Source organism: Ambystoma mexicanum, chromosome 8, assembly GCF_040938575.1.
Source record: "Ambystoma mexicanum isolate Mex_15411 chromosome 8, UKY_AmexF1_1, whole genome shotgun sequence".
Classification (NCBI taxonomy): Eukaryota; Metazoa; Chordata; class Amphibia; order Caudata; family Ambystomatidae; genus Ambystoma; species Ambystoma mexicanum.
The window spans coordinates 317724835-317750858 of NC_090929.1; the positions used below are offsets into that span (position 1 = coordinate 317724835).

At 45.8% G+C, this 26024-nt stretch overlaps 1 protein-coding gene across 2 annotated transcripts in view; it reads right to left on the reverse strand.

The window, feature by feature from the left end:
• Nucleotides 1-26024, reverse strand: part of MAN1B1 (mannosidase alpha class 1B member 1) — a 727728-nt gene that overhangs the window by 643197 nt on the left and 58507 nt on the right. The window contains exon 2 of one of the 2 annotated variants that reach the window (XM_069609733.1): nucleotides 19459-19567. The exons of the other annotated variant lie outside the window; for it this stretch is intronic. Within the exon in view, the coding sequence (XP_069465834.1) occupies nucleotides 19459-19567 (109 nt within the window). The remainder of the gene's footprint in view (nucleotides 1-19458; nucleotides 19568-26024) is intronic. 2 annotated transcript variants of the gene reach the window in all.

Genomic DNA, 26024 nt, shown 5'->3' on the forward strand with positions numbered 1-26024 from the left:
TGTAGCAGTGTGTCGGGTAGCCCCATGTCGAACACCTCTGGCCTCCAGGCCTGGAACTCCGTCGACGAGGGAATCGTCGTCGACGATGAGCCTGTTTGAAAGGCGGGGGACTGTGACGGAGTGGGCGCTTGGATCGTCGCCGTCGTCGTCGTCGACGGAGGGCCTACAGGTGGCTTAGGCGGTCCCGCCTTCGCTGAGCTCTCCCTGTGTTTATCCGCCTCTCTACTCGTAGCTGATCTTTTCTGATCGCTCGAGGAGGGTTTTGGCCTGTCTTTATCTTTCTTCGACGAAGAAGAAGAGGAAGACGATTTCTTCGTCGATTCTTTCGATGAGGCCTTAGAAGAATGACTTCGAGGCACGTCCTTCTCCGTAGGTCGCGATTTTTTGGCCGGAGGTTCCGACGGATGTGAGCGTCTTTTCGCTGAGGAGGTACTGCGCACCGATCCTACCTCCGACTGAGGGTACGCTCCAGCGCCGTCGTTCAGCCACGAGACCAGCCGCCGATTGCGGTCCTTCAGGGTTTTTTGGGAAAAACCCTTGCAAATATCACATTGGTCCGCCGAGTGGTGGGGGTGAAGGCAGTAGATGCAATCAAGATGGCCATCCCCTTCATAAACCTTCTTTAGACCGCATGTGGCGCACGGGCGGAAAAGAGGCTTACCAGACATTATTGCCAGACAACCCACAAAAACTCGTAGGAGTTAGCAGCGGACCAAACAGACACACTCGCAGGAGTTAGAAAAACAATCGATAAGTCTTTGAAGAAGACACGAGGAGATCCCACTATCCTTGGAGACGGTTGAAATCTGAAGGGACCCGCGGGGGCGGGGCTTATATACCATCACGTCCAACGGGGCGTACGTGGGCGGCCCCGTAGAGGACGCAGACGGGGATAGGGCAGAAGTTTTTCCTATTGGAAATGACTATATATATGTGTACCGAGGGTTCCCAGTCTGACGACGGGGAATATTCTAAGCATGTGAATCCATGAAAGATCCAATGCTGGAGAAGTGTAATGACTTTCTGCTGAAGGACGAGGTCCTCGCACAGGAGGTGCTCGAAGCCATCACTGAATTCTTTGAGCTCAAGGACAATGGGGAGGTGGGTTTGCACACCCTTTGGGACGCCTTCAAGGCCACCCTGCGGGGAGTCCTGATCAAAAAGGAAGCCTGGGAAAAAAGGGAAAGGGCAGCCCAGGAAAGGTACCTGAGGGAGAAAATCGCCCCAACTCCAGCTGGGGGGGCCCCCCCTACGGAGCCCTTAGACCGCGACCAGGTAGCCGCCCTGGGCGATTATAGGCTCCGGTTGAAGGATCTCCTCCTTCACAAAACTGAGAGAAGTCTCCAACTGGTTAAGCAGAGGTATTATGAGAAGGGGGACAGGGCGGACAGGATTCTGGCCTGGAAACTGAGGGAGGTACAGAGAAGTAAAATGGTGAGAGCAGTAAAGGACGAGGTGGGGGAGTTGGACCATGACAAATCCCATATAGGGGAGTCTTTCCGCCGATACTACGAAAAGTTATATTCATCTAAATATAACGGGGAGGAGGCGATCGAGGGGTTCCTGGACTCTATACAGATCCCAGCCCTGACCAGGGAGGGGGCGGCAGGGGGGGGGGATTGGAGGGCCCGGTGACCGAGGATGAGGTGGTGCGAGTGATCAGCGGAATGAAGGTGGCCACTTCCCCGGGAGAGGGCGGCTACACAGTCTTCTTCTATAAAAGGTTTCGTTCTACCCTGGCTCCACATTTGGTTAAGGTGTTCAACGCGGTGTTGGAGGGGGGGCTCTCTCCCGGACTCCATGATGGAGGCAATTATAGTGGTGCTCCCCAAGGACGGTAGGGACCCCTCGGAGTGTGCCTCCTACCGCCCAATAGCTTTGTTGAATATTGATGTAAAGATCCTGGCTAAGGTGATTGGGAGGCGGATGGAGGGTATCCTGCCGAAACTGGTCCACGGAGACCAGGTGGGGTTCATAGGGGGTCGACAGGGCTCGGATAACATCCGAAAAAACCATATATTTGTTCCACCATGCCCAGGTGTCAGAACTTGACGCGAGTGTCCTGTCCCTGGACTCGGAAAAGGCGTTCGACAGGGTCGAATGGAGATTCATGGAACTCACCCTCCAGAGAATGGGCTTTGGGACACATCCGGGACTGGGTGGCTGCGCTATACAGGGCCCCGAGGGCCAGGGTTCAAGTGAACGGCAGGCTATCTGATCAGTTCTCCCTCTCGCGGGGAACCAGGCAGGGATGTCCACTTTCCCCCCTAATTTACGTCCTTACAATCGAACCCCTGGCCATCGCAGTCAGAGCTCAGAGACATCAAGGGGATTAGGAGAAGTGATGTGGAATTTAAGCTATCTCGGTTTGCGGGTGATATCCTGGCCTACCTGGTGGACCCGCGGTCCTCGCTTCCCCCCCTCCTGTCCCTGATGGCCACATTCGGGCGCTTCTCAGGGCTTAAGATTAACGCATCTAAATCAGTCCTGCTCCCCATGAGAATACGTGACCCCGGCTTAGACTCCCTAGACAAGCTGGAAGGGATAACAGCGGGGAAGGTCTCTATCCGATAGCTGGGTGTCCTCCCCCCAGGGACCCATCCAACCTCGCCCTCATGAATTACGACCCCGTTATGGCAGGGATCACAGCAGACCTAAGGAGATGGGGCTCAATGATTCTGTCCTGGTATGGCCGCATGACGGCAGTAAAGATGAACATACTCCTGCGGTTATTGTACCTCTTTACCTCTCTCCCCACTATCGTCCCCGACCAAACCTTCAGGGTCCTTCAAAACACGCTCCGGGAGTTTATTTGGCAGGGTAGGACCCTGAGGACCGCAAAGGCTGTCCTGACTTTACCTAGGGAGGAGGGAGGGTTCGGGCTGCCAGACTTTCAACTTTATTACCGCGCTGCCCAGTTGCGCATTCTCCTGGAGCACATGAAAGAGGGGTTGGGCACATACTGGTCATAACTAGAAGACATGGATGCCCACCCACTAAAAGTTTGAGACCTCCTACGGGCCCCACGCAAGTTCATTCCGAATAGATTAAAGTCCCACCCTACACTGGGAGTTCTCTGGGCGATTTGGCGGGAGGGCCCCCAGACGGCTTACTTAAAGTCATGGCCGTCCCCAATGTCCTCACTATGGGGCCACCCCTCAAACTGGGAAGTAGGGGATTCCGTTGCACACAGTCTTGGTCCGACTCGGGGATGGAGTGGGCGGGGCAGATGTTTAAGGAAGGGGAATTCCTACCATACGAAGAATTGAGGAAAGCTCTCGGACAGGGGTGTCACTCCATATTTGAATACCTCCGTTTGAAGGGTATCCTATGTGACCAGGCATGGGGCCAAGATTTGAGGAGTCAGCTGACCCCCTTTGAGAAGCTACTTGACACAGCGTCCTCTAGGAAGGGGGCGGTATCAGGGATGTATAAAATCCTGAACACTTAACTTGGGGGAGAGGAGGCGTTTCCGCTCTTTTTGGAACGATTTGGCAGTGGAAGAGATTTCGGAGGACGCATGGTCCAGGATATTCAAAATAGCTTGCCATGGGAACTTATTTACTGCGGACATGGAACACAACTTCAAGATCCTTCAGGGATGGCACAGAGACCCCGTGAGGTTGTCGAAAATGTTCCCGGGAGTGTCTCCCGCATGCCCAAGGGGTTGTGACCAGGCTGGATTGAGGGCACACATGTGGTGGCACTGCCCAAAAGTACAGGCATATTGGGAGAAGGTAAGGGGCTGGATCGCTGAAGTCTGAGGAATTACTCCCCCTGAATCCTCTGACTATGTTGTTGGGCCTCCCCCCAGAGGACACAGACATACTGAGGTACCCTAGAATGTGGGAAACAATGTTGTGGGCAGGGAGGGTTGCCCTGGCCCAGACGTGGAAGAGCCCAGAGACCCCCTCGAAGGAGGACTGGTTACAGAAGGTTAAAAATATGTTTTTGATGTACAAATTAACAGCAATGGTGAACAATGACTTTGCCTCATTTCAAGCGAATTGGTACGGGGTGCAACAGACTTGGGGATGGGATGTCCACTGATCCTCTGGGTGGAGACAGGGATGGATTGGGCGCCCGAGGCCCAGGAAACGGCAGACGAAATATAGCCATACAGGAAGTCAATGCTCACGCTCATTCCCAAGCTCCGGACTAACAGAGCTTGCAACGCAACTCCCCAATAAGGGGGAATCGATGGAGTCTAAGAAGTTGGGGGGGAAAGGGTCGTGTTGGGGTGGTGCGAGGGGCAGGGGCCCGTCATCTGTACAATCCTTTGAATATGCATAGTGCCCTACTGTTTGTTTGAGAAAATGTCAATAAAACCAAAGTTTACAAAATAAAAAAAAAGAATACATCATATAACCATTAGAAAGAACAAGTTACTTTTATGTGTGGATTCCTGAAACTACTGATTTTCATTTTCCAAATCAGCTTTGCAACACCTTGCAGAAATCATGGGTGTTTGGGATTTGGAAAGCAGGGGCTGGGAGGAAGGGGTAAAATATGCCATAGTGTTGCAGAGCATAAGTAGTAAAGCGTTACATACAATGGCAATATGTGTAGATTTGCTTGTCCTTAAAGTGGTATTAAGGTACACTATGTTTTTTTTAAAGGTTTCCTTTTTTTGGAGAGTCCAACCTTTACATTTGTGTTTCAAGGAGCTGCAATACCACATTTGTAAACGAGAGGACTGTAGTATGAGGAAGAGAAAACAAGGTCGTGTGATTAAGCTGGGCAGAGACAGACTAGTAGCCATTTTAACACAAGTGTGTAGGCATGAGATCGGAACGTACCAGGCACTGCTATAATGCTACTACATGGCAATAGGATGGCTACAGTTGACAAATGGTGCAGGTACCTGGGCACTTGGTGGTAGTGCATGTAAAATGGCCGTATGTTGCTTATACAATACCCTTAACTATTGGTTTTGCTGCTTAACAGGCATTCCGTGCAAGGAATTGGGGAGAGGGCCTGCACATCACAGCACCAACAAAGTATTTTAATGCAACCTAAAATGAGGCTACCTGCACGCATTGCATTTCCACGTGGCTTGTAATTGTATGTAACACAGTTGTACATGACACTATTATTCAAGCCTCTAGTCACTGTATCCATCGGTGGCATGCTTGAGATACAAACAACGGCCTGCCCTTTGGGTGTACACAGAGCCCTACAGTAGATGCCATTACTCAGTGTAGGTACACTACAAGTCCCAGAATACAGAGAGGTGTTGGCTGAACAGCCAGAACTGGATCATAGTTGCCCAATTTGTAGCTTTGTCACTTAACATACATTTCCTCCACAAAATTAGGTGATTTGTCAGGGTGACCAAATAGCGTACCTACATCTGCAAAAAGTCAAAAAGAAACGGAGAAAGCTGTATAGGTTTCATTCTCACTTTTTACCTAAACCTTTAATACAGCGTCTATGTATTGCACAAACATCAAGTACACAAATTTAGCATGGACCTACAAGAACGAATATGAAGCATATACGATGAAAGTTTTGAGCAGTTAACAATGATGTTTGTAGTTGCTGCTTACATCACAGAATGAACTCTGGGAATACATTTCTTATAAACTGAAACAGTCTATAGGCATGTAAGTTGCACACAATCAACAATCAGTTGAGCTATCTGGTCTGTCAGTGGTTGGCGCATAAAACCAAAAGCTCGCTTTGACTCTGGAGACATGTGAGGTCATTTTAAATGAGTCAGAAACTGCACTGAAAAGGGACGTTAACAGTTTGCTCTGTGACCCCCCCTCCCCCCGCTAATGGAAAACATGGGGAAATGTGTACGAAAATAATGAAAACCTTGCATCAATGGGCATGCCAGAGTCTCTTACTACAGTCATGCTACCCCAACCCACATTTTTTTGAGGAGCCTTGCATCAGTAGACATTTACAAGTGTTAAAGCCTATAAAGTGAAAGCGGTGTTAAATACCAGAATGAACTAAAAAAAAAAACTTCATGGAACCAATCACAGTGCTAAATTGGTATGAAATAATGTTTTGTTTAAAAAAAATGTTTTCATGTGTAGCAGCAGCACTATATTATCAAAACAAAAGTTTCCATATTGTTGATGGCGGACAAGCGGACTCATGTGCTGTGACTCTCGGAACCAGTCCTAGCTTTTTGCCAACAATGCTTTACATACTAGGAATAGGCACATACTTATGAGCACAACCACATGAAACCTATAAAGCATGGGGGTGCTGGTTGAAAAGCACAGACTGGCAAGGGTGGGTGCTTTGAGGCTTGAATTGTCACTTGCCAATTATGTCTTCTCTACACAATTCAGTGATTTGGTGCTGTGGAAAAATGAGACACCTATATGCATCTAGAACTCTGAAAACAAGGAAACAGTGAAATCTCTGTGCTATGGCTCCTCTTAATCACAATACCTTAAACATGGCGTTTATGTGTGTAAAGCAATCACACAAATGAAGCTAGAAGCTACAGGTATACGTGTGGATGATGAACATTTGACGAAAAGGTAACACTGATGTTCTTAAGCTGGTGCTTATTAAAGGACCAAGTCATACAGTGAAATGTGCTGGATAAATTGCACTGACATTTGGAAAATAAAACTGCTATGTGTTGGAAAATCATATCAACATGGTTTTCACAGCTGTCCGGTCAATACTGTAGTTTTTTTTTTTTTTTTAAGTTTTAACTGGTTATACGAAGATATTGCTTATAAATCAAGTGACAGAAGACACACTTGCCAAAACATTTTTATTACAGCAGGAGCTGATTTACAGGTGCAAACAAGCCATTACTTTTTAGGAAACTGCCTAAAAATAACAAGGTCAGCCACATAACGCCACATTTGGATGTTACAGTAAGATACAACTATCTCAACGAGAACCCTAGGGATGCATTTTGGGTAGTCACGGATGGGAAAGACGTAAGGGATTAGCATGGTCATGGGTGTTCAATGGGTGGGGTTAAAAAAATCCCATTCCACGCCTATCTGTACTCCAATACCAATATGTTCTGCTTATAGGCGATGTTAGAGTGCCATTAAAAAGTCAAAAATAAAAATATTAGTGAAGAAGGCATGAGGTGGGAGTTTAAAAACACATGACTGAATACAGAACATGCAGAAAGGCAACAGCTTCAGATTGTTGTGAACCCAGCAACATGTTTTAACTATCATAGCACAGGGTGACTGCTGCTGGAGATTAGATGCATTCCTAGTGAATACATTTTTTGTGTCTGTGCTGAATGCAGGCATAGGATGGAGAAATGAACAAGAGCGGTAGGATGTTGGCACATTCACACACAAACACGTATGCCGGCGGTGGGGAAAATTAATGGAGCCATTGGAGTATTCAATCAAAAGATGGCCAATATGCACAGACATAAAAGATATCAATTTAGTAGAAAATGCAATATCAGTTCTAAGACAATGTCAGAACTTGAGGGTGGCACTGGGCAATGGAAGAGAAACAAAACGATGTGATGATTTACCTGACGGAGGATACAGGTGTAGAGCCTCAGGCCAATCACTAGTCACATGACCAGCGGGAGGTAAGACGGTTGATAGCAACAAGTGTGTGAACATTGATGAGTTTGCAGTTTTGCACAAGGGCAAAAAAAGGACCACAAGTTAACAATTTCGTGTGCTATTTTGTCTAAAAACCGCACGCAAAAGCAAACTCGTGAAAGCATCATTCTATTTTCTTACAGGATAACTGATTTTATTCCATCAAATAACTCTTCTTGGACACATTCCAACTAGTGTAGAACTCCATGTTTTTCCGGGTCTCGAAACGAACATTGAATGAGCAGAGCTAAGAACAGGTCCTGGATATCAGACATCACCCAAGGAACAGGAGCCCCCTCTTGAGAATGAGGAGCCAATACAGAGGGTATCCCAAAATAAAATGTTCACATGTGATGCAAACTGACTTTGTGCACGCTTCACAAGACCCATAAAATGAGTCTTTTAAAACAAATTCTAGATGTGTCCTTATCCTCATTTATAGGCGGTCCCAAACAGAGTTAATGTCATATCATTATTTTTGTATGGCACTAGGTGGTCGGAAGAGCCACAAAAGTAATCTCCTGGTAAGCAGTTGGTGTTAAGTTAACCAAGCTCTTCTAAGCTACAAGCAAAGGTTAAACAGCTGCCACCAATTTGAAATCTGGTTGTTGCTTCCAGGCATGAAAGCTGTACTGCTCTTCAAAAAGTCTTACATAGGAAGCTTTGAAACTAACTTCAATGCATCCAAAACTCCATTGCCATTGTGATCACAAACAAACGGTGAACCCACAAGGTGTTTGCTGAAGCTTCACTTCCACCCATAATCACGAGAGTAGACTGCAAGATCACTATCATGATCGTCCTGTGTTTAAAGGCATCAATAGGGAACAATGTACACAATATTATACAGATGTGTAGTTATGATGGGGTTATTCCACCAATGGGTACCGAATGACAGAGTTGTCTATTTTCGTCGCTCGGAACTCCAAGGAAAAGGACACCACAGTTGAAAGCTCTCTTTTTGGCAAGAATGTTATCTCACCTATATGTATGTGCCCGTTCAAAGAGCTTTCTGAATAGATTCTCGACTTTCTGTGTTAGTTTAAGCGCCGAAGAAGAGCCAAGCTGCACAACGTTGCATCTCTATTTATACCAAATCAAGACGTTCCTCCCATCTGAGCCATTTTGCTTGGTTGTACATTCCTTGGTGCTCTGCTGCAAGAAATGTTCTCCTGCTGGGTATCCAAAATACTGTTCTTTGGCCCTTTAAACTGCATTTTATTTTTTATTTCGGCACTTGGTTTATCTCAAACCTTTGCCAAACAACCGTACAAAATGCGAACATGAAAAACCATAGAATTAACAAATCACTTAAAAACATTCTTTGAACAAAGCAAGGCATAAAAACATACATTTCAAAAGAACCTAAATCGGTTCCAAGCGGGCGAGTCCGGAAAGGATTAACCAAACAACTAAAGAAATTCAAAAAGTCTCCTCCAATCAAACAAGTGTGGGGCCATTATAGAGCAATCGTTCTGCGAGCAACCCCTAGGAGATTTCTCCTTTTCGAGTTCTGTTTAAACTTGAGCCTACTGGGGAAAGGTGAACATTTCCCCCAAAAATTATGTTAGGGCAAATATCAAGCAGAGCTTTTCACCCTGGCACAGTTCTAACCACCAATCATCAGCATTTCTTGTTTGCAATTCACCCACGAAGTTGCCCAAATAGTAAGTTCTCAGATCTTTTACAAAAGGGCAAACAAGTGTCACGCGTTTCAGCGTTTCTATTGGCCCCCTACACAAACGACATGCCATGTTATCATCCGCAACCTGTTTTCTGACATTAAGGACTTCCTTAGTTTGAAGCAAGTTGAGTCTAAATCTCAAAGCGGTTGCGATGTGTTGAGCTTGAAGATTTGGTCAAATAGTTCGGGACACTGTTTAGCACTTTAGTTTCTGCTATTAAACAGGAATATAAGCCAAACTTTGCTTTTTTTGATTGGGTCGTAATCCAATCTCCAAGAGAAATCTTTTTTTTAGCTGCCTCAGGGTTTGCTTTTAAAAAAGGTCCTCCGAGATCCCTGCATTTATAAGGAGATCGGTACACCGCCTAGACCACAAATCCAGCGTCCAGTCGACCCAAACACCTTCCTTCCCCAAGTATGTCAAACTGAGGAGGGGAGTTTCCCAATATTAATTTCTGAAACAGGTATTAAGAATTCCAGACAACAACTCCGTACAAGGACAGGAGATCCAATTCATGCCTTATAATACACATCGCACTGAAGGAGATGTAAACTTTTTCTCCAAAAGGAGTCCTCTAGGTGCGTCCAGATTTCCCAAGGCAAACACAGCGAAGCTTCTGCACCATATGTATTGGAGAGACCTTCTGCTTGTAAAAATTAAGAATTAGTATAAGGGAAAATTTGCCAAATTTGTTGTGGATCACCCTGCCCTGAGTTGCCAAGTACTCCACCTTTGACTTCAACTAAGTCACTCTTTGGGTGTCACTGATACTCAGATTGATGTTGATACCCAAGTATCTAACATTAGTTACCTGGCAAATCTCTTCATTCACCAAGTGCCAGGTAAAATTATTTTTCTTTTTTTCCCCCTTTAAACTCTGAAGGACTAGAATAGCTAATTTTGAGTCATTAATCTTTAGGCCATTTGTCTGTACAGAATTACATAGTGAATTGACTTTGCATTGTTGACCAATCTGAGTCTGATCCAACACAATCAAATCATCTGCATACAGCAGCCACTCTAACGGCTCGCCGTTTATCTTCAGTGGGAACGACCTTTCCTCTCTCGGTGCAGCTTTTATGTCAGAGATAAAACAGATTAAAAGTGTTCTGGTGCCAGCCAGAGGGTAGCCTTGCTTTAGGCCTCATATTGTATGTATTTGTATTTTCTTAGAAACAAGCCCCTCACAATTTAATTTTACCTGAATTGAGGTGTCCGTGTACAAGGCAGTGATGGGTGATAAGATGTCCAGGGGACAGTTGCATTGAGCCAGTTTGGTCCACAGGAAGGTACAAGCTATACTGTCAAACACCTGGGCAAAATTGACAAAGGCAATGTAAATTTTCTTACCCTTGCGCAAAGCTCTTACTTTAAGGATGTTCAATAGCAGCAAATTTCAGCTGCAACCAACCACCTTAACGAAACCAGATTGTCTCGTATTGAAATGTCCCGAATCAGCCACCCATCTCTTCAATCGGGACAGAAGCAAAGATGCAAATATCTTGCCCAAGACATCGAGAAGGGCAATCGAGCGATAGTTCTTGAAATTGGCCCGAGTGCCCTTCTTAAAGATCGGGCTCACCACTTACTTTCTCCAAGAATCCTGGATTTCTTCTCGAGCCGTGATCACTGTAAAGAGATTCTTATAAAACTCCCCCCATTCTTCAGGGGCCTGCTTGAGCATAATGTTCGATAGGCCACCAAGGCCCTGGGCCCTAGAGTTACTGGCCTTTTTAATCAGATCAATAATCTCCTCCTTTGATAAGCTCAAGTACTAAGCTCCCTTTATTTGTGGGGGCGTGATGGTAAATTCTCATCCAGAGCCCCCAAAAAAGGACACCCAAGCCTCCTTGTTTACAGCGCTAAACAAGAGCATCTTCTGGGGGCCTCCCATTTCATTTAGGAGCAGCCACAAACTCAGTCTTTGTTTGAAAGAACTCACAGCATTCCTTCTGCATCTACTTGCACCATTACTGCTTTATGCAATATCAACCAATTCTTATATTTTTATCTTCGTTTCCTTATTAGGGTGACACTTTCTGACTTTCCTTCACAATATAACTGGTAAATGTCCCTTCTTAACTCATGGTTGTTTGTGACTATTTCCTCGTCATGTTTGTGTTAAGGTTTAACCTGGGGTTTTCCTCCTTCCCCCTTAGATTCCCAATAGTCACTCAAGAGGGGTACATTGTTATAGCCCATGGACTTCTAATTCAAAGCGGAGACAGAACGGTCACACAATAAAGCCACATCATCATGTTTCAAGCGCAGAGGATTTCTTCCCGGGACTATTTCAATGTCAATTTGCCACTGGGGTTTCATCTTACAAATCACAAAGGACAATTACATTTCAATTAAATTATGATCACTATGTCGCATATTAACCACCTCCAATTTTTCAACCAGGGGGATGACGTCCGAAACAAAAAAGTAGTCAAGGGTTGAAAGCTCACTGCCTCTGCTCCATGCTGGACCTCCCGGGACATCCCCGGAGTATGTCCATTTAGCATATGGAAGTTCCTTTCAGCCATTTCCTTCATCCAAACCTCGGCTCTTGATTTCTTCCCCTGCCCCAGAGAAAATCTAAAGTTTGAAGTTACAACATTCTTCTCGATCTTCAAGCAGTTCATATTGAAATCCCCACAAATAATGATCATTGGGTCTCCAAACTATCTATCTCCTTGGTGACCATGTCCACAAAACAATGGTCTTTCCACATTAACGGATTCCAGGAGATATTTATGAGGATCAGGATTCTGGAGGTAGTCGCCCGCCCCTTGGTCCAATCCACTGTTGTCAATTGTATAAACAGGTTTGGGTTGGATGAGGCCATGATTTTAATTCCCAAATCCTTTTTAATAAGTGTCAAGAGGCCTGTTGCGGGTCTCCCTTTCTCCCCCTTTGGAGCTGGATTTATTAACAAATAAAAATTCTCAATGCTTGGGGCATCCCAAAACCAGGTCTCCTGAAGGCATTAATTTCTCTCAGGTCTGTTGCAAGTTAAATGCGATTCGGAAAGGACTTTTTCCCAGTTGAGCAGGATCCTTACAACGTGAAACTTCTGGCCTCGCCAAAGCCCCTCCCACTCCCCACACTCGCTTGCTTCACCCAAGATCTTCCCCATTATCTTTCATGCCTGCGCTGATTGGTTGGTTTCTGGCCCTAGACCACTTACGTGAGCTATCATAGGGTACTTATATAAAAGCCCAAAGGCCACAGTTCAGCTGAATTGAGTAGTAGATTGCAGATCAATTAATTTTGAGTCCATTTGTAGACAAAGAAAGTCAAATTTTCAGTGGGATAGGAAATTCTACTACTCTAATGTCGCTTGATTCGATTGTCCTAAATGATGGGATGGGATGTAAAAGTTATAGAATGTTGGTGCAATTCATCCTCAGATCATAGTTAACCGGTAGCATTCTTTCCAGATATAACTTTTGTGGCTCCTTGCCATTGCCACAAGAAGCTCAACTGTTTATTAAGTTGTGGTTCCCATGATATTTTAGCAACTTACTCGTAGGCTGTTTTTCTAATACCAAGGCTACACTCAGGAAGATTTCCCCGAGTTCTTTGATTTGGGCCTTCTGGAGTTACCATATTCATGGTTAATCTCTTCTCTTGGCCCTGTTCTTGGTGGAGTATTCTCTAATCCCTTAATCCACCCGATTTCTCTTTTGTAGGTCTCCCAGGTAATCGTCCTGATGGAAAATTGGTTGCGTACCTTTCCAGGTAAGGATGGCAATACCGGAACATCCATAGCCGCTGCTCTGTCCAGTAATGGAATGGCTGGGGGGGGGGGGGGGGAGGGCATATGGTCATTTTCTTCTGAGTCGTAAACTGACAGATTCAAGAGGTCCTGGTTAATTTCAGCATCTTCTCTGCCCTGGTTGGAGTCAAGTAAATTTCCACTCGTCTCTTTGCATGGAGGTAATATTTGTGGCATTAGGTCACTCCCACTGCTGAGTTGATCAGTTGTTTTTTTTAAATCTCGTCATTACCTTGGTGTCATCTTCAATCTCCACCCCAGGATTTCTCAGATGTGTGAAACCCTTGCGCACCGTTAGATTTTTTAGATAGTATATGCTTTGATTTTTTCTGTTGCACTTGGGCAGAGATTACTTTGGCCTTAGCTTTTCTCTTGACTTAAAGATGTCGTAGTGGTTACCTTCTCCCTGCTCCTCTTTGGTCGATACCAAGTCCAGCACCTCAATCTCTTCCACCTGTCACCACAGCGACCACATTTCCCCCCTTCCGGTGCTTGGTTTGCTATGATGATAGACCCGATCGGATCAATGGGGGCGCAGGTATCCAAAAGAGTACTCTCCGTCGACACGTGGGTATGTATATTGCTGGTACTTACTTTCAAAGTCCCTGTGTGTTCCGCTGCAGTGTCTTAAGCAGCTTGGTTTGGCTCACAAGTTGATGTTTGTGTTTCTATTGAAAGCCCTTTCATTTTTTTTAGATGGTTCTTTGCCCCACTTCAAGATCTCTCTTGCTGCTTCTAATAGCAATTGTTTGTTTGCCCCCACTTCTGCCAAGTGGTCGCACAGCAATTTTTTTGCGGTGCGTTCTGAGATGTGCCCTCTCTATCCAGACGCCTTTCCAGAGTGTTAGCAAAGGTTTCAATATGGATCAGCCTGGAATGCGTCATGGCCTGCAAGGTAGCTTGGTCTTTATAGCTGTCGTTAATTGCCTCATAAAAGGGCAAGTGTAATAGTCCGTGCCGACATCAAGCTGCATTCAGTTTGTAAGTAGTTCTGTTCCTCTCTATTATTGACTCCCAGTTTCTTTTTTTGGCCCGATTTGTTAGCATTCATCGCAATGCTGGGGCACTGCAGTTGTTCCGAAAACGAAGAAGAGCCAGAATCAGAATCCCTTGTCACATTCAGGGCTCTGCAAGAGTGAGTGTTCCCACTATTAACTGCAGCTCTTGGGACCCGTAGTGGCGCCTTCACATTGGGGCTAGTCCTTCGGCCTGAGTGTTGGTGGCAGCTGCACTAGCTAGAGTTTGCCACACTTTGGTTTTTTTCGCAATGAGAATAAAGGATATCACCTCAGACGTACATTCTCTGAGTTCAGCTCTGACCCTGACATAGTCGAGGCATTAGGGTAGTGGCTATCCACCATGCTTTGTGGTCTAGTTAAGTCTCAGATATCCTCTCCCACCTTTTTTGTGCCAAATTGGAAATAGGCAGTATAATCACATCCTACCCATATGTCTCCCCCCCCCTTGCAAATGTCTGGTCTCGGCTCATGAGGTGATAACTCCACCAACTGGTTCCTCGGTTGAGGCAGCAGGCGCTTTTAAATAGGGTTTCATTTTCTATAAGGATATGATCGGGGAGATCATTAAAGAAGAGATCAGATGCCATCTCCTTATCCTCCATTAATCTCAATTTGTTTGATTTGGTCAGTAAGATCTTGGGCACCTGCACCAAAGCAGATGAATTGGGGTAGAACCTTGTGGAGTCCCTTGGGGAGTTTAATGTGGCACTAGTCGGTGGGGGAGGGTGTGGAGGGGAGGACAGAGTTTTTCCCCATCCAAGTTTGGACAACATGGTTTCATTGGCCTCTCCATGTGCTCCTAATTCTCCTCCCTGTGCCAGGTCTTTAACTTCACAGTGAGGCAAAACAGGTTTTTGAATGAGAAGCTCTAAGCCGGAATGGTGCACAGTGGCTGTGGTCAAAAACTGTGTGGTTAATGGTAGTGCCAACTAGACAAGCTTCGGCAACCAGCATGGATTTGCTAACCGATACCACTGATGAGGAACACCGGTCTTGAGGTACACACGTCGAGGGAGAATCCAATAAATGTTTCCTATTTATAAGGTCATTTGTGCATTTTACGCCACTGGTGTTGTGGGTAGAAAGGGGTGTGGGGGCAGCTGCGATGAGGGGGACTCTGGCGCTGAAGGTGTCACGTGCACAAAACCACCCCCAGTTTCCCAGGTAGAAGTATTAGTTACGCTCTCGTTTGTTATTCCCGCTCCCTCCACCACAATGTCTTGTTCAGAGTGTGTGCTTAGCCGCTCCGCCTCCCCCATTGTTTATTCCCTCGTAACCAGGCAGACTTGCCTTCTTGTCCTCTGTCCGGTTGCCAGGCCATGCACTGCCACAATGTGTTCCATCTGCAGATGAGTAAAAGTGTTTGTATGGCACGGAGAGGAGCTCATCCGTGCTCGGACAGCCGCAGGCAGCCCACTCCCTCACCGCTCCGCAGCAATCTAGGGTTTTTGAAGGTAGCTCTGCCTCAAGCAGTAAAAGGTAGGAAACAGACTCCAGCAACTTTTCACAAGCAGAGTGACAGTTGCAGACATCCCACTCTCTCACCACTGCCCATTTCATAAAGCAACTGGACTTCTTGACAGTGCACAAAAATGTTATCCGATTTCCCTCCCTATTTCAAAATCCCTTGACTGTCTACCTTTAGAAAGCCAAGATTCAATTTAAGGTTTGCTGTCTTGCTTTCAAAGCAATTCGTCTTCAGAATGCTTCGTACCCATCTCAGAAACTGATTAGACATTGAACCACAAGAAGCAAAGCTTGTTTTCACCTTGAACATCCAAATGTTAAGAGAGCCAGCACTGTGATTCAAGCCTTCTCTGAGGCCATTACTGGTATTTGGAATGCATTGCCAGATTCTCCTCACCTTGAACCAGCTCTTCTACCCTTTCATATGAAGTTTTAAAAACATTTTTTTTAAGTGCCAAGGAGAGAAAAAAAAGTATTTTTACATATTGTATGTAATGTGTTCATATGAGTTAGCTTTTTGTAATGTGTCATCTTTTTAAATTGTACAGCGCTCCAACTGCCTTTGGCAAAGTTTAGGCTTCATTAGAAGTTGCGTGTGCTTTGCCAGTGCTTTCCCTTATGGACCAGTGTAAAGACTGGAGGGGGGTATCTGTATTCCTGCTCTCTATATGGCAGGGTAGAGGCACAGAGCACCCCAGCCAAGATTCTCTATTTGGTAATGTGGACTAGCAATCAGGGCTTAAGCTCTCAGGAGGTGATGCAGGCTCGTTCCTAAGTACAGTGTAGTCCCCAAGCACCCACAAAGGAATGTCCACACACTATGTTAGTGAAAACACAGTCTTTATAAATAAGGTTCACGTTATGTACACAATCACAATAACACACTGTGTGCTCAAGATAATCTAAAATGGTAAATATATACAGTCTCCAAGTGGTACGACAATTACTCTTTGATTCCATTAAAATGCATTAACTGTACTCAGTTCAAATGACATACAAAACAGTTAATACAGTGAACCAACAATACACATAGGAGGAAAGCAGGTTGGTTCAAACAATAGGCAGAATACTTGGCCCCTGCCACTAGGCACAGTTCGTATGATGATCCCCCCCCCCACCTGGGCAACCTGTAAATAAAGATATAACACAAGCCCAGTCCATATATAGTTTATGAGTCTTATTTCCCTCTAAAAAAGTTCTACCGCCCCAATGTACCTGGAATAGCAGAGTTAAACGTTGGGTCGTCGCCGGATCCTTCTTGAGCGGCTGGCTCCCTTTAAAAAGGCAGGAGCCACGGATCGTCGAGATCCCACGAGGAAATGGCGAACAAAAGGCATCGAGGCAGCAGCTTCGGTCCTGGCGGCGTTCGTCGCCGATCGGTCGTGGACGTCCTGCGAATATGAGGCTTGCGGTGCACCCAGACGACGATAGTTTGTTGCCGCAAAGAGTTACTGAAGAACTTTGGCCCAGCAAGGCCGTCGAGTCGTCGTCTTTGTGGTCTTTGGGTGATGGTGGATGCTCCTCGGCGGCCTTGACTTTCTCCGGCAGGACAAACAGTTGGTGGTTCTGGCAAGAGCGTCCTTGAATTCAAAGGGCCTTAATCAATGGAGCGTTGCGGCTCCAGTCGACTATGATCGTCGTCGATGGTGATGGACTTCAATGTCCGGGCACTTTGCTTCGGGCGCTTTGCTTCGTGATTCTGCGGCGGTCCCAGTCGCGGTCGGCAGCCTTTTGAGGACGGAATTCCAGGGCGTTCGGCAAATGTTGGCTGGTGCGCGATGGTCCCTCGTAGCTCGGGGAGAGGTCCCCTAACCAGGTTCTCTTGGATCAGTTCCTTGAAGGCACAGCAGCTTTCCGATTGACGAAGGACAGCAGCAGCAATTCTTCTTCCAGTGGGCTTCAAGGTTAAGCATCAAGTATCAACTTCTGAACAATTTCCATCAGTGAGAGGTCCCCAGATATATCGTTTGGTTGCTCATTCACTGTGCTGGGTCACACTCCGGCAACCAATCATTCAGAAAGGCATTCGTGCAGACAGGCAGCCAATCAGTCTCACAGTGCATTCAGGCCATTCTCCTCCCTCCAGACACTCGCAACAAGGAATGTGTATTGGGACAAGTACCCAGTCATTCAGCACTCCACACTAGTTTCAGGCAGGTTGTCTCAGTCTTTGTGTCACATACCAGAAACCAAACACCCATAACAAAAAGTGCATATTGGTCACACACTCCATTCACCCAGGTCCCACCCCAATGCCGTACCCACAGCATACAGTCACTGGGAAGGCTCCAGCCAGTCTGGCCTGGACTTCCCCCACAATACCATATATGGAACTTCCACCCAACAGCCAGTCAGTGGGAAGAGACAGTCAGGGCTTCCCAAGGCTTTGGGAAAAACAAGGTAACAGGCAATAGAAATCAAGAGGCCACAGGGGCCATCTTGTCTCCTATCAGGAATCAACTGATTCCAATGTCAGTACCTGGGTATCCCAAAATGGAGGATACTCAAAGCACCTGTCAAATTCAGCGTGGAGCTGCCACCAGCCCATACCCTGCTCTGTGGGCCACACACAGGTCTCCCAAAACATACACTCCCACCCATGGGTGCCATAAGGGTATCCCAAGGGTCTGTACACCAAACCAAAAAGAGGAAGAGATGCACTGCCAGGGGTCCCACCTGGACTCCTGGGCAGAAAACAACACAGAACATATACGAAAAAGGACTACAGAACAAGGACAGGGAGGCCCTGTCCCTCCAATGCATTTCCAGCATCACAACCAGCATTGAACAGGACGTAGAGTGGAGGAATAAGGGTGCGTATACAAAATATAAAATAAATTGCAGGCTTCCTCTGCCCACAAACCACAAGAACCAAAAAAGAAAATAAATCTGTCTAGAGAAAATGCTATATTCCCCTGCCATGATGTCAAAGAAGTTGATTATGAATTTCATAATATTCTGCCAGGATGTCCTAACAGAATACAGCATTCAGTGAGGGAAATAGTTTGTAAGCCATACACAACAAAGCAAAAGCTGCCTCTCATCAACTTTTTACAACACTACATCCAGCTTCTCTCTCAAACGAGTCTCACATGTTTAGCTGCACATTTGTATGCAGCATAGATGCCAACCCATGGAATTTTTAGCACGTGTCGATCCAACATTTGATCTGTACTCCCATTTCAGAAGCAACAAGACTTTCTTGCTTGACAAACAAAAAGGATTAGCATGTGGCTACCTACGATTTATTGACAAATGTTTTCCGCACTAATAACTTTGAAGCATTGTGACAGAAATGCTGTACAAGAGACCAGTTTCTTGTGCCATGTGGGACAGACACGTGGGGCTATTTTTAGAAGGAGAGCAAACACTGCGCTGGAAACCAGTTAGACATCAATCCATGAGCGTACGGCAGCTAAGGCAACGGGCAAATCTGAAAGGCGTGGAGGACATCATCTTCGAAACCGATGTCTCAATAAGTCAGAGGAGGCATAGGGGTAAAGCCAGACCAGATGGAGCACATGTATGTGGCCCTCATCGCTAATTAGAGGTGTACATACATGGACCTTGGCCACCCACTGTACGAGCTACTTTATGAGCAAATTGGACATGTCTGGCAAGATGTACACAAAGTCATTTTCACACTCGGCACAAATGGAACCTATTGCCCTACTCGTCCGTGCTAAACAGGAAAAACGTGTGCCATTCTGGCCACAAGAAAACTGCTTACTTTCAACTGCAAAGCAATACAAAGTAGAAGGAAAAATGACACATTTGCATAAATAAAAAATAAATAAAAAAATAATAAAGTACACCAGAGCGGAGTTGAGGGTCATTGATCTAGAAACATTACCTGCCTTTACAATCCTAAACGAAAGCAAACAAAGCATTGGTACAAAAAGGTAGCACACGGGCACACATGGCCCAGAAACAGAAGTAGGCCAGGCAATGCGATTACTTACATTTCCAGTGTTCCCCCAGGTTGGAATATGAAACTAGGCCACAGACTGCCAGGAAGACAAACAGGAAGAGGATCACACTCCGCTGTAAGCGCGACAGTTGTTTCCATTTCTTAAAGAAGAGACAAGTGAGAGATTTTATTGACATGAATCAGGCACACGCTGTAAAGCCCATTACTCTCACCATGAAGGCTGAAAACACACAATTTGCACCAATCTCTTCAGCACAATAAGCATTGTGAAATCAGCCACACTGATCATGTTGCTGGACAAGGTCAGATTGCAAATCACGGTAGCTGACTTTCAGAAAGTAAGCGGACAATAGCGGTTAACAAAAGAGCTGAGGCTGGTCGAAGATTCTAGAACACCACGTCATCACTGGTGGCATGGGCTAACAGCGCGCTGGTATGGGTGGAGATCCAGTTAGATGGGTTACAGAGGGCTTGATTAACAGGCAGGGGATTCTTGTCGCAGAAGACAATAGGAACCCAGGCGACAATTATGAGTACGCGTGATGGTGACGTACAACACAGGTGCGGCTTTCCACTCGAAATGCACTGAGAAAACACGCAGACAACCCACACACAATATGATTCCCGCTAGCCATCGTTGATGTCGATAAAGTATCAGAAAAATAAGTCCGTTTGATTCTACCACATCAAAAAGCGAACTCGGGGACTAAACCCTTTATCTGTCTTTTTACATCGAGTTATGATCACGGGTTCGGCTGCAAATCTAAGGCTATATTGTCGGATTTGCTGACTTGGGTTCTTGTTTAATCTGGCCTTTGGTAATCAAACACTGGTAGATTCGGAACTAATCACAAATTTCACTGTGTGGCAAAATGTAAATATTTGCTAAATGAATAAAGACAAGATGTATAATTTACTGTTCCAAACGTCCCATCACATGCTAGGGTCTCGTGTAATTTCATTTTGCAGCACGTCATGATCCAGAAATCCAAGATTTAGATGCAAAAGTTGCTTTCCGTGAAGTGCTCTCCCAGGCTTTCGAGCTAGGGACACCCTATCAAAATTACCCATAAAAAAAATCTCAACTTAGTCTTAATAAGCTAAGACACGTTTAACATGACTTCTACTATACCACCAAACAGATACATGCCACGCATGGCCTTTATGTGGGGATGCCTGCATATCAGATTCGCTGTCTGCAGGAAACCCAAAATGCGTCAGAATCCTTGGTTTTGTAAAAAAAAAAAAAAAAAGAAGAAATTGGGAGAATAGACGTTCCAACTACTGGCACAGATCCATTAGCCACTGGTGTTGAGCCACGAAGTTGAAAGTTTTGCATTATCAAATTCTTCTCACAAACCGGACCGGTTTTGAGCTCTACGTGGCATGACAGTACCCAAAACGTGCACTCACCATTAGCGAGTGAGAAATCGTGGCCACGTGGAGAGCTGACAACCTATCTCTGATCAGCCTTGTGAGGACCTCGTAATCCAGTGTAGAGAGCAAATTGTGGAGCCAGGCCCAGAATAAAATTGGCAAACAGTAGCTCCCTCAGTCTATGCTCTTGTATGAACTTGAGTTACTGGAACTACCTAAAGGCACCAGAATGTCTATGTAAGAAAAAGGAATGGCAGGCTGTCATTAAAGTGCTGAAATGTTAACCAATACAACCTCCAATGGTTAAGGAAGCACGTGGATGGACTTGCAGGCATGTTATCACGAGAGCATGCTGTTTGAGGAGCAGAGGCGCCTTTGCAGGCAAAGCCCACCCAAAATCTCTAAATTCTCACTCAGCATCGCTGTGTGGGCATTTGCAGATGTTATGCCACTGCAGTGGACCCAACTACATTAGCTTCGGGGCCCACTTGTTAAACAATCCTTGCAACGCCTTTGATGAGGAGTGGACAGTTGAGTCCTTGCTCTGGGATTCTGAGACCAAGTGCCACTACTACCGTGAGAAGGTAATTTGCCCAGGATAACATGACTGGTGATGAGAGGAACCAGGGATTGAAACCCATGTCTCCTTGTTACAGATCCTTCCTCCTCTAATATCAGTAGAACACAACAAAAGAATTGCTAGAGTAAGAAAAAACAAGCCCGCCCCCTCAAACACATATCCTGCATTAGGTCTTGGCTGATTCTAGAGCTACACCTGCACAATATATTAATGTTTTGGTGCAAATACACCCCCACCCATGCACTGCCATTCATTCACAGATGGGGAGAGCAAGTTATACGCATCGAGTAGCTTACAACTTGACATAGTGCAGCCTTACCCCTTACTAAGACTCATGTCATTTCAGAAAAAACTAGTAGGGCTGGGCGACGATATATCGAGTTTTGATGATATATCAATACATTTCGATATAGGATGAAACAATAACGTAAAAATTAATTATATACATGTGAACAAGCGCCGAGTGGTGCGCGAAACGCATCTTGTCTAGCAGGATGTACTCTATGGCGTCTTGCCTCTTGATTTTTGTCACAGACCTATTGCTTGACATTATGCCTTTTTTTAAATAATAAACAGCACGTTATTTAACATGAGCTGAGTTGTATTTTCCATCTTTTTGACCCTTAATTGTGGAGACCATTGTGTTCGCCTGGAGTGCAGTTTTTTTTCCTTCTTTTTTTGTATGTATATATATATATATATATATATATATATATATATATATATATATATATATATATATATATAATACATTACTCACCGTAATCGTATTTCTGATGCTTGTATCTGCTTAGATTCACATGCTGTGCACAGGCCGACATCTAGTGCAACCTGCGGAGTATTACAGTTTTTTTTTTGAAACTCGAAAATGGGCGTCGACAGAGGGCGTGCCAGTAAAACTATCCCTAGTGTGACGTCCACTGTACCCATGATCCTTAACGCGTCTAGGACCCTCACATTGTATTTTTTCTGACATGAGGTAGCATGAGGAGTAGCGCGAGTACAGATAATCCAAGCAGATAGATAGATAGATAGATAGATAGATAAAGACTACAAGCAACCATGCGCCTTCTCTCAGAGGGGAGGAAGGGTAGGTCGCATGTGAATCTAAGCAGATACAAGCATCAGAAATACGATTACGGTGAGTAATGTATCCCTTCTGAGGCTTGTGGAATCTGCTTAGATCACATGCTGTGCATAGATTAGCGAGCAGTGTTGGAAGAAGGAGGTGGGATGAGAGAAGGGTCATGAGCAAATAAATGTCTTAGAACCGCTTGTCCCACTTGAGTATCTGTCTTGGAATGGGCGTCAATGCAGTAGTGCTGAGTAAAGGTGTGAATAGAGCTCCAAGTAGCTGCTTTGCAAATGGTGTCAAGGGGTACATTTGCAATGAAAGCTAGAGTGGTCCCAAAGCCTCTTGTAGAGTGGGCTCTTGGCGTGAAAGGCAAAGTTCTTTCAGAAAGGGAGTAACACAGCTGGATACAGTTAAAAATCCACTTAGAGATGGCACCTTTAGAGACGCAATCTCCCTCTTTGCCTGTAGCTACGGAGACAAACAGTTGGTCTGTTTTTCTTAGCGGTCTGGTTTTGTTTACATAGTATAGGAGCGCCCTACGCACATCAAGGGTGTGTAGTTTCACCTCAAAGCCGGAAGCTCGATGGACTGGTTCACCTGGAATTTAGAAATAAACTTAGGTGAGATCCTAGGATGTGTGCGTAAAACCAGTTTATCTTTATGAACTGTGAAGAAAGGATCCTGCACTGACAGAGCCTGAATTTCACTGACCCTTCTTATAGATGTAATTGCTACTAAGAAGGCTGTCTTATAAGTCAGGTGTTTGAGACTGCCTTTATGCATGGGCTCGAATGGGGGGCCCCATGAGTTTAGCTAGCACAACGTTAAGGTCCCATCCTGGTGATGGGTTAGAAATTGGAGGATGAAGTCTCTTTACTCCTTCCATGAAGGCTTTAACCACTGGTACTTTCCACCACAACATTTTGGTAAGGGAGGTGGTGTATGCTGACAGAGCTGCCAGGTGTACCTTTAGTGAGTTAAAAACCAACCCTGCGTCCTGTAGGTGGAGCATGTACGTGACAATAGTGGAAGGAGTGCAATCAACAGGGTTGATATGCTTATTCTGGCACCAGATAACGAATCTTCTCCATTTGTCAAAGTAGCAGTGCCTTGCGTTTAGCTTCCTAGACTCTCTTAGGATGTCCATACATCTCTGTGGCAAAATTGAGATGTCCAAACTCTATGACCTCAGGAGCCATGCTGCCAGGTTCATTGAGTTGGGTTGAGGATGCACATTCTGACCTTCGTGCTGGGACAGTAGGTTGTACCAGCCCAAGAGTTTGATGGGTTCGCACATCGCTAGTCTGCGTAAGTGTGGGAACCACGGTTGTCTCGCCCACATGGGAGCAACCAGGACGAGCGTCATCGATTCTCTGTTCATCTTGTTGACCACCTTCCTGATGAGGTGTTGGTGGAAAAGCGTACGCAAACATCCCTGAACAGTTCATCCATAGGGCGTTCCCCTGGGAATCTGGTTGGGGGAACCTGGATACGAATCCTGGGCACTGTCTGTTTTCGCTTGTGGGGAATAGGTCTATAGTGGGGAAACCCCACTGAAAGAAGATATCTTCTACGATTTCTCTGTGTAGACACCATTCGTGTTCCTCTGGGAGGGGATCTCTGCTCAAAGCGTCCGCCAGAGAATTGAGATCCCCAGGAACATGTTGAGATGACAGGAAGATGTTCCGTCTGAGTGATCCAAATTTTCTGGGCAAGCTTGAACAGATTTGGCGAACAAGTCCCTCCTTGTTTGTTCAGGTAAAACATGGCTGTAGTGCTGTCCGTCCGGATCTGCACTGACAGGTTCAACAGGTAGGGTTTGAACGCTTGAAGCACTCTGAATACTGCCAGAAGCTCTAGCAGGTTGATATGATTCTTGGCCACTGAGTGAGACCAGAGACCCTGAGCTGTGCGGTGGAGATAGTGAGCTCCCCACCCTGACAGGCATGCATCCGTTGTGACTACCGCCTGTATTTCGGGATCGTAAAAGGGTTTCCCCTTGGACAGATTTTCTCTTGTCCACCAGTGAAGACTTTGTTGACGAAGCGACCACTAGATCGTCCCACTGACCACTTGCATGAGACCACTGCTTCGCCAACCATTCTTGCATGGGACGCATGCGCAGGCGCGCGTGGGGGACCAGGTAAATACATGACGCCATCATGCCCAGCAAACGCATTGCTTTGCGTACCGTTATCTGCCGACCGGTTTGATATTGCGGAATTTGCAACAGTATATTACAAATTCTTTCCTCTGATGGAAAGGCCAACCCCTCTTGTGTGTTTAGGACAGCTCCTAGGAACCGTTTGGAAGTGCTTGGTACCAGACTTGACTTCTTCTCGTTTATGGAGAAACCTAATTCGAAGAGGAGGTTGATCGTTCTTTGAATGTTTGTTCTGCAAATTACTGGGGTCTCCCCTGTGATGAGCCAGTCGTCCAGATGAGGGTACACTGTGATTGCCTCCCTGCGTAGGTGTGCCGCCGCCACTGCCAGTACCTTGGTGAATACCCTTGGAGCCGAGGCTATCCCGAAGGACAGTACCTTGAACTGGTTGTGCCGACTGTCCACCTTGAAGCGCAAGTATCTTCTGTGCGCTGGGAACATGGAAATATGAAAATAAGCATCTTTCATGTCCAATGTTGCCATGTAATCCCCCTTTTTTAGGAGGGGGATTACCTCTTGTAGAGTAGTCATGCGAAACTTTTGGGGCTTGACATACTTGTTTGCAGGCCTCAAGTCCAATACTGGGCGCATTGTCAAATTTTTTTTGGCACAAGGAAGTTTGTTGAATAAATACCCTTGTTTACCTGGTGTCCCAGGACGAGTTCTATCGCGTCCTTTGCTAGAAGATTGGCGATCTCTTCGAGGAGGATCTTCTGGTGGTCTAATGAGTGTACTCTTTGACGTGGCGGGTGGTTTCGGGGACGCTCTAACAGTTCTATGCAGTATCCCATCTGTCTGATGTGATCCCTTCCCAAGCTTGGGTGAAGTTGGAAATGCATCCCCCTATTGGGGATGCATGAGAAGGGACACTGAACGGAACGTCACTGTTTTGGTGGAGGCGTGCGGCCGCCTCTACTGGGGCTGCCTCTACCTTTACCACGTCCTCTCTTATTACCCCTGCCATAAAATAATAAATAAATATAATAATAACTCTGGGTAGACTGCTGGTTGTTGTTCCATGGTGTACCCTGCCCCTGGGAATAGTTTGTTCCTCTCTGGGAATTTTGTCCGCGTGGGCGATGAAAATTGCCATTCCCTCTTTGATTTGGGGGTTTGTTGGTTAATTGGCCTAGGGATTTGGGAGTCTTGTACTCATCCTTTGCATTTTTCAGGGCGTGCTCTACCGCTTTTCCAAACAGTAGATCTGTCTCCACCGGTTTGTCTATTAATAATGCTTGTGTTTCGGGTTTGAACCCAGATTGGCGTAACCAAGCATGTCTTTTGATAACAGTGATTTCTGCTATCAATCTGCCGGCATTATCCGCGGCATCAAAGGTTGCTTTTAAGATGCAACCGGACACGGCTCTTCCATCCGGCGCAACACATGCCAAATTGGGCTTT